Below are 8,344 nucleotides of genomic sequence, written 5' to 3'. Positions count from 1 at the left end.
TAAAGAAGATTAATATACGAATCTACCGCTCTATATAATTCTTTTAGTTTATGTTATAATTTAAGACATACTCAGTTGCTAGTGCATCGGTGCGCAACGCGGCTATCTAGCATCAATCACTGTATTTTTCCTTGACATCTTATATTTACGTTCGCTCTTGAGAATGAGCCAGCCCGTTTTGTGTGAATCCTTCAGCGAAAGCTTCTCATTTTGACGCTCAGGAGCGTCGAGCAGGAGCTCTCAGAAATCATATACAATGCTCTCGTTGAGTCGCATTGTCGATGTTTCGCATAGAGCCGAACGACCATCGACTAAACTGGGTCGGCTCATTTAGCAAGTCAATTTCCTTGGTTGTTGAGGCATTGAAAACATCTAGAAGGTTCCAACACGGTCTTTCCATTTTCCTTTTTAATTTTTTTCCTTTAATGTATTTTATTTTAATTCGTTTTTGTAAATGGTCGTGTTTCTAAAAAAATTGGGATTTTCAAAAGAATTGAAATTTTAGAAAAACATCAAATATTTAAAAATATATTCAGGATTTTTTAAAATATTCATAGTTTCAATAGGTCTTCCTGGAATGTTATAAAAGTTTGGAATTTTAAAAAAGCTATTGGTTTTTTATATAAATGCGCATTTTTAAATAAAATGTTCAGAATTTTTAAGTGGTGATCACAATATTTTTAGAAACTATTCAGTTTTGTTTTAATTTATGATTTTAACATTTTCTACTGCAGACTTTTTTCCTAGAAATGGCCCTGGTATAGAAAATGGTTATAGTACATGGGCTTAAAATTAGCCGTCTTGTGTGATTGGGCTTAAATATACCTTAAAGAGTGACCGTTAGTGCAATAGAACACAGCATCACCTCTACCGTTTGCTCTGGTGGGCCGGCCCAAAATCTTTGGTTTTTCAAAGCTTTTGTCTACAGTGCATTTACTAAAACAATAACAGTGCATACTCGGTTTGGGAACCTTCCATTCGGTTTAGGTATGTTCCGACAATTTATGTTCTCTGCTGGTTTTAATCCGTTTCTTTTCCTTTTTGTTAACGTTTTCTCTTTTTTTCTATTTTTTATGTTTTCATTTTTTCTATTTTTCAAGTACATGTTAAATTTTTTGAAGTCATGTTGAACAATTTAATATACAGGTTTAACATTGTTTGGACACACTCTATTGTTTCTCAAATACAGTATAGAACATTTGCCAAATGCACATTGAACATTTTATTTTTGACTATGGACATTGAACATTTTTCAAATGCATGGCTGAAACAATTACTATACACACACTGAACATTTTTCCAAAATTTCATTAACTTCTCTAAAACGTGGAACATGTTTTAAATGTTATTAACATTTGTTAAAGAAGAGGTGAGGATTTCAAATACACAGTGAAGATATTTAAAAAATACATTTTTAACACTTTTTAAAACATATGTTGAACATATTTCAAATACATGTCAAATATTTTTCTAATACATGATTAGTAAAATTCAATATGTTTAAAAAAATTAGATACACAGTGAACAATTTTGAAATACACTATGAACATTTTTTTAATACATGACAATGATTTTTGTAAACACATGATGAACATTTAAAAAAAATATTATGAACATATTTTAAATTTCATGAGTATTTTTATGAATGGTGAGAACATCTTCTAAATATCATGAACAAATTTTTGAACGTGTTAATTTTTTTTGAATAATAATTTTTATTATTGTATGAATACTATTTATAAATATCTTGGAAGCTACCGAAACAAGTGTAAGTCACCATTGGATAACAAAAAAAAACAAGAAAACATAGCCAATCAAGATGGAACGAACCAATCAAGACGCACAACCGACCAATCAAGATGCTAAACTTGGGCCCGACCCGTTTAACCTGCGTTGTAGGCGAGCACTCTTGTGCCCCGCAGCAAGCGAGATCAAGACGCTCCCCATGAGCGACAAACTAAGGGGCTCTCCAGAAACCGGTGCTGAGAAGACGGATTTTATAGTGTCCTGAATAGGGCTGCTCCCTTTACATTTGCGCCTCCTTGTTCCTTGGTAGCAGCAATCAGCAGCAGGCCATAGGCCCATCTTGCTTCATGTTTGGGAGCCTCACATTGAAGAGAGATACATCGACCTGAGAAAAACTGTAAAGAGAATAGAACCCTAACTTAAACCCAAAAGACCCGATTAAGAAATAGAATTACAATTAAGACCGAAGAATCCCTTGAGCTTGAAGCCACCATCTGTCACCTGCCTCCGGCACCACCACAGCAGCCACCGAAGGAAAAGAGAACAAAACACGTGTTCATTCACGTTTAACGCGGCCCCATCATTGATCTATAACTTTTGAGACTTCCAAAGTGGCTTGCCAAAGGTGAAGCCATGTAGTTGAAGAATCTAGCCAGGGCAGCACCTTTGACGTGCTATATAACTCCAGATTTGGCACCCACGCGCGACAGTGTCGAGTGAGGAAACCTGAACTGTCTTCAACCATGATTTCGCATACGATGTTGATCACCGTGGGCACCCGCTCTTGAACAACCTCATGTGCTCCGGGCCGACGGCAGAGTGAACGTTGTCGCAACGACAGAGCCTGAGGACACAATCCACCACAGGATGTTGCTGCAGCCACACCATACCCACTTGAACAGACTAGCACACAAATCCATCACCTACCATAGAGCAGAACGCCATGTAGAGGACGGATCTGGAGCTTCATTAAAGTTTGACAATATGTTATTTGGTTGAGTTTTTGTTATTGTCAGAAAGATATGTGTGACTATATGTTAATTGGTTGAGTTTTTTATTGTTCTTGGAAAGTTAACTAAATACTACATAAAGATATTCTTCCATCACAGAAGGATTACCTCTTCAATTTTTTAAAGCTCTTCACATTTTCTAAAATGTCAAATGGCTGTATCCTTTATCAAAGAGGAACGTATTTTTTTGTCCATCAAATATTTCAAAATTATAGAAATGATCCCTCAACTCCAAAACATCAAACTTCACTCCCTTAACTTTCAAAACATGACAGGAAGGTCCCACATAGTTCAAGCCAAAAACCACTCCACGGCAGCAAGAAACCACCCGAAGTGGCACGAGGGACTAAACTTATCTGATTTTGAAAGTTGAGGGACTAAAGTTTGCTGGTTTGGAGTTGAGTGACCATTTCTATACTCTCGAAAGAGTTGAGGGATGAAAAATATACATTTCCCTTTATAATTCCCTAGAGAATGCTTTCGCCTAAAACCCTTTACATATCAACATGAGGATTATAAATTTATAATTCCCTAGAGAAAACACTATGATTATCATAAAACCATTTCCCAGGGGAGCATGCTTTTGCCATACGATTATGTACGCTTTGACAGTAACATTGGAGGATACTTTACATGAATGAAGGGAGGGGGAGAAAAAAAGAACAGAAAATCAACCTCAGATTACAATTGCATCAGTTGATGCAGCCGCTAGTGTACAATTAACAATACACAATTGCAATGATGGTGCCCATTATCCTTTTCACAGGGCTTCCTTCCCAGAATCCTTCTATCTGTAGCAATATTTGGCCAGATGAACAACCGCGCTGCAATGCACGACCAAATAATCTGTGCATACGGGTCATCTGGCTGCCATTGCCAGGCAAAGAAATGGCACGAGAGAAAGAGACTACAGGTGATGTCATGTGTTTGCCTATGATCCACTCTCAATTTCGTTGCTGAATGGTAACCGATCGACACCCCTCTCGACTGCATCCCTCCATAGCCGATACCGGATGCCGAGCTTGTCATACGACACTGGCCAGTTCCAAACGTTAGCTCCATTGTTCATTCGGTCTTGTTGGCCGAGCACAAGCCGCAGATCCTCATTCAAGACCTGCAGAAGATCGTGCAAGATTGCCATTGTCAGAACAGTTAGACACAATTGTTGAAACCAATTCAAGTCCCGTCTGACTTAGTTTGCAAATGACAGTTACTAACTACCAATTTATTATCTGTCATGTTGACATGTTATAGTTATGAAGAACTAAAACCATGACAGTAATAATGGAATGGAGGGAGTAGCTACAAAATTTTGGGACTTGCCTTCTCAGCGAAATGTGACCACAACAGGTGCATGAAAGGCATGTGCTTCATCCAGGGTGCGAAGTCGAGAGACATCCGGTACAACAGCCTGGTTTTATTCGTCGATGAGGGCAAGCATACATGGAGCTGGTGGAGATGCGTTGCACATTGCTGGGTGCTCTTCCCTTCTAGCTTTCCAGGCTTGGAGATGCCAATTGTTGACAAGACCATGCAGGGCGGTCGGAACTCCATATCGATGGGATAAGGATCCCAGTACCCTTGGAGCCCAGATGTAGGTGTCAAGAACTTCACAAAGCTGAGAATAGTAACACAAGATCAACATGTTGGCTTGCACAGGCATAATATGACCATGGATACAAAAACTGTTCATTCACCAGCCAGTTCTACTACTTGGTGTCATCAGATGTATAGAAATACCTTGGAACACTCCAGCCCTTAGCAAAGGTGGATGTATGAGTAAAAGGGGCATGAGCAAGGTCTAGTAGATTGTCCAAAAGAAGTCCATGCTCCACCGGTAGCTCCATCACAATCTGTTGAAAGATCAAGAAGAATATTCAATCAAGTCCAAGACTGAAATATACAGGACACCTGCACAATAGCACGATTGCTGCAGCATCATGCTGTTCTTTACCTCTGCATGGATTGTAAACCCTGAAGGGGGCAGCAGAGAAGGGATGGTGGGTGTGGGCGTGTCATCGCCGGGCCAGATCCAGACCATTCCTTCTTGCTCGAAGCACGGCAATGCCCGGATGCGCACGTTGAGCATCTTCGTTGATGGCATTTTCTCGCACTTTCCGTCAGTCGAATACTCCCACCCTGAAGATTGTTCATAGAAAATAAAATATTACTTGGACATCATCATTTACATGTCACAACAGACAACACTAATGAGCACAAGAAACCTGACTGAACAAAAAATTGCTCTGAGTTCTTACCATGGTAAGGGCAAGTGATTCTACCCTCATTCACTGAACCAAGATCAAGAGGACAAGCTCTGTGAGCACATGTATTCTGCACACATCCAGGCCTTTTATCTTTTCCGCGGAATATTACCCACTGCTCCTCGAAACAATCTATGGGCACCTGAGAGCACACACATGAGCTTGTCAAATAAACACATGTATCTATGACCGCAAACTACCGATTAGCTTTGACACAGGCATTTTGCTTTACCATTGTGTCATCCTTGAGGTCACTGGAGAAAGCCACCGGGTACCAGAAGTTCTTCAGATTGGCACTGTAAGGCTTCACAGGGCCAGAAATGTTGAGACTGCGGCGCTTCGGTTTTTTAGCTCCGACTCGGACCGTAGAGGAAGTGCTCGTAGTTGTATCAAGAGAAGTACTCGGGTCAAGAGAAGCGCAATCGGCCGTGTTTGCGAAAGCGCTCCCATCTGACAACAACCTCTCATTGACCACCGTCTCCATTTGCGCTAGCTTATCGAGGGCCGACGACACTCTGGATTCCGATAAATAAAGCTGTACGATGTACAGTTAACAGTGAGGTTCCAGACAACTATGCAAGGTCTTTTAGCTGGATTCTTCCGACAACAAACATACCTGGTTGTGAGCCTTTGCCAGTTCCTCCTGTAGCCCGTCGAGGTCTTTCCTCAGGTTCCCGACTGACTTGAAGTCCCTCGCTAAAGGGTTAAGAACCTCCACCACCTGCATTTCATTTCGCACAGTCCAAGTTATATATAGTCCACAACAACTAGTTATTTTATCCATAATTTCAACCTCAGGCATAATCTAATATCCATTAATCATTTATTTATACCTTAGTCTGACCAGCAGCACTCATTGTGAAATTCATTAAGTGCAGATGAAACATTTCTCTGAACTTACTATTACTATCTACCATATACATCAGTTAGTTTCAACATCAAGCATCTATCTAACATCCATTGTTCCCTCTATACCTTACCCTGATCAGTACCAACCATGGTGAAATTCAGCAAGTGCAAACAGAAACATTTCTCTGAACTTTTTTTCAGGTAACATTTCTCTGAACCTACTGCAAGTACTAGCTACCATCATTCAGAGTTCAGAACATATTTTTCATACCTTGTTGTGAAGCACCATGATGGTGAGCAGGTCCTGCCGGGCCCTCCAGTCACAGTACTGGATGTCGAAGCGGACGACGTCGAGCGCCTGCTTGGCCTCCAGGTACTGGCCCTTCTCGATCGGAACCCTCGGGCCGGGGTCATCGACATGGAACAGAGCCTCCCAGTGGTGGTTATCCTTCAGGTAGTCGGCACTGTCATCCCGGAGCACCGCGTACACCTTGATTCCACCATACCTGCCAACTCCCTGCACCACAGTTTCCACAAAGAGAACCATCAGTTCACCATGGCAGGGTGGGCGCGGTTCAACTAGCCGAGAACTGGATAATTTGGGGATACACTAGAAATTCAGAAACTCTGGAGGAGTTTGGGGTGATGTGTCTACCTTTCGGGAGAGGCAGCGGAAGGAGGGCTTGATGAGCAGGTGCGGCACCAGGGAGAGCGAGGCGACTGTGGTCATGGACGCTGCCGCCGGCCGCCGTCGAGCAGCGGGAAAAGAGGGATTTTTTCGGGTCCGGGGAAATTCCTATATCTCTGTCTCTCGGAGAAGGAAGAAGATGTGAGCGTGGAATGGAATATTTTTGCCGGAAATCAGCCGATTTTTCGCGGCTGAAGTGAGCCTGACGCCTCGCGACGATAAGGGGAGGGGGCTGCCCGCGATCTCCACGAGCCTCCCGCGTGTTGCCACGTGGGAGCCGGTGTCCGGGCTCGGGCCATGATGTGGAGGCCTCCGTCACCACGCAGACTTTTGTACCCAGTGTTTCTTGGTGGCCCGGGACAGGAAATTATCAGCGAGGCACTTCTACATTCCTTTTATTTATTTATTTAACATCAGTACTGACACAGCCGCTCATATATACGCGCGTACACTCACTCCTATGAACGCACATACGCACACCTTACCCCTATGAACGCCTCCGAAAGATTGAGCTGGCATATCATCTTGAGATTTTATAAAGTCACCGTAGGCGCATCATAGTTGACGGAAACGTCTCCTTCCACTGAACGCGCATCGCCGAAAATCTTGAAATAAATCCAAAATAAATGCGAGCACCAGGACTTGAACCCAGGTGGACTGAGGATATCACTGTCCACCTAACCATAGCCATTTTTTTCTTGAGTTGAAAGACTTCTACCAAAAATCCAATCAGCTCTTGAGAGCATATGCTCCTGCCCGTCAAAAATGTTTTTTGTAATGTCAAAACATAATGAAAGAAATGAGATGTGTTCATTGTGGCACTCAAATGGTACCTGCAAATGTTTACTGGAAAAGCCTAAGCTATTTGACCGGTGCGAAAAAACAGATCGAACGCCAAATGTTATCTCTAAATGCTACACTTAATTTTGTTTTTTTCACCGAGCACTAGTATCTAGCGTCACATGAAAATTGTCAAGCACGCTTGTTAGACTAACATGAGCATCCAAATAAAGTTATTTTTTTAAATCACTATTTATTTTGAATTTACTGTTCATTCGGGAGCATATGCTCCCAGAGCCAAATTTTGTACTCCTTTTTTTGACACAGTACAACCACATATGCCCACATACACTCACCTCTTTGGACGCACGAGCACATTCTATATCTATGACCTTCAAGATATTGAGCTGGCATCACATCTTGAGAATGATAGTCACCACAAACGCCTCGTAGTCAAGGAAAACATCTCCTCCTACTAAAGGAACATCGCCGGAATACTTGAAATAAATCCAGGAAGTTGCGAGTATCAGTGCCAAGTCCAGAAGTAGAACCTTGGTGGACTGGTTCCATCAAAAGGAAGCTAACCATCTGGGATACACTCAGTTCGCGACTTCTACTTTTTGGACATGTTTTTTTGTTGGGGAACGTAGTAATTTCAAAAAAATTCCTACGCACACGCAAGATCATGGTGATGCATAGCAACGAGAGGGGAGAGTGTTGTCTACGTACCCTCGTAGACCGAAAGCGGAAGCGTTATGACAACGCGGTTGATGTAGTCGTACGTCTTCATGATCGACCGATCCTCAGTACCGAACGTACGGCACCTCCGCGTTCAGCACACGTTCAGCTCGGTGACGTCCCGCGAACTCACGATCCAGTAGAGCCTCGGGGAAGAGCTTCGTCAGCACGACGGCGTGATGACGGTGTTGATGAAGTTACCGACGCAGGGCTTCGCCTAAGCACCGCTACGATATGACCGAGGTGGATTATGGTGGAGGGGGGCACCA

General features: G+C 42.4%; 1 protein-coding gene across 1 annotated transcript; it reads right to left on the bottom strand.

Moving 5' to 3' along the window:
- Positions 1–3,305: 3,305 nt before the first annotated feature.
- On the bottom strand, positions 3,306–6,833 carry LOC123080857 (chlorophyllide a oxygenase, chloroplastic). Its single transcript, XM_044503803.1, has 9 exons — positions 6,525–6,833; positions 6,141–6,386; positions 5,637–5,741; positions 5,253–5,555; positions 5,015–5,162; positions 4,711–4,895; positions 4,497–4,609; positions 4,080–4,374; positions 3,306–3,870 (listed from the first exon to the last, which is right to left on the bottom strand). The coding sequence occupies exons 1-9, from the start codon at positions 6,597–6,599 to the stop codon at positions 3,688–3,690; spliced, it is 1,653 nt and encodes a 550-aa protein (XP_044359738.1). The 5' UTR covers positions 6,600–6,833; the 3' UTR covers positions 3,306–3,687.
- Positions 6,834–8,344: the final 1,511 nt, after the last annotated feature.

The sequence above is a fragment of the Triticum aestivum genome, chromosome 3D (assembly GCF_018294505.1).
Source record: "Triticum aestivum cultivar Chinese Spring chromosome 3D, IWGSC CS RefSeq v2.1, whole genome shotgun sequence".
In the NCBI taxonomy this organism is placed as follows: domain Eukaryota; kingdom Viridiplantae; phylum Streptophyta; class Magnoliopsida; order Poales; family Poaceae; genus Triticum; species Triticum aestivum.
This window is presented reverse-complemented; position numbering and strand designations above follow the sequence as displayed.

Bases quoted from the DNA above. Each gene is read 5' to 3' on its own strand.
- LOC123080857 (XM_044503803.1), bottom strand. From the start codon at position 6,599: ATGACCACAGTCGCCTCGCTCTCCCTGGTGCCGCACCTGCTCATCAAG. The intron at 6,387-6,524 runs GTAGACACATCA...ACTGTGGTGCAG, and splicing joins TCCGCTGCCTCTCCCGAAAG to GGAGTTGGCAGGTATGGTGG. The intron at 4,896-5,014 runs GTAAGAACTCAG...AACAATCTTCAG, and splicing joins AATCACTTGCCCTTACCATG to GGTGGGAGTATTCGACTGAC.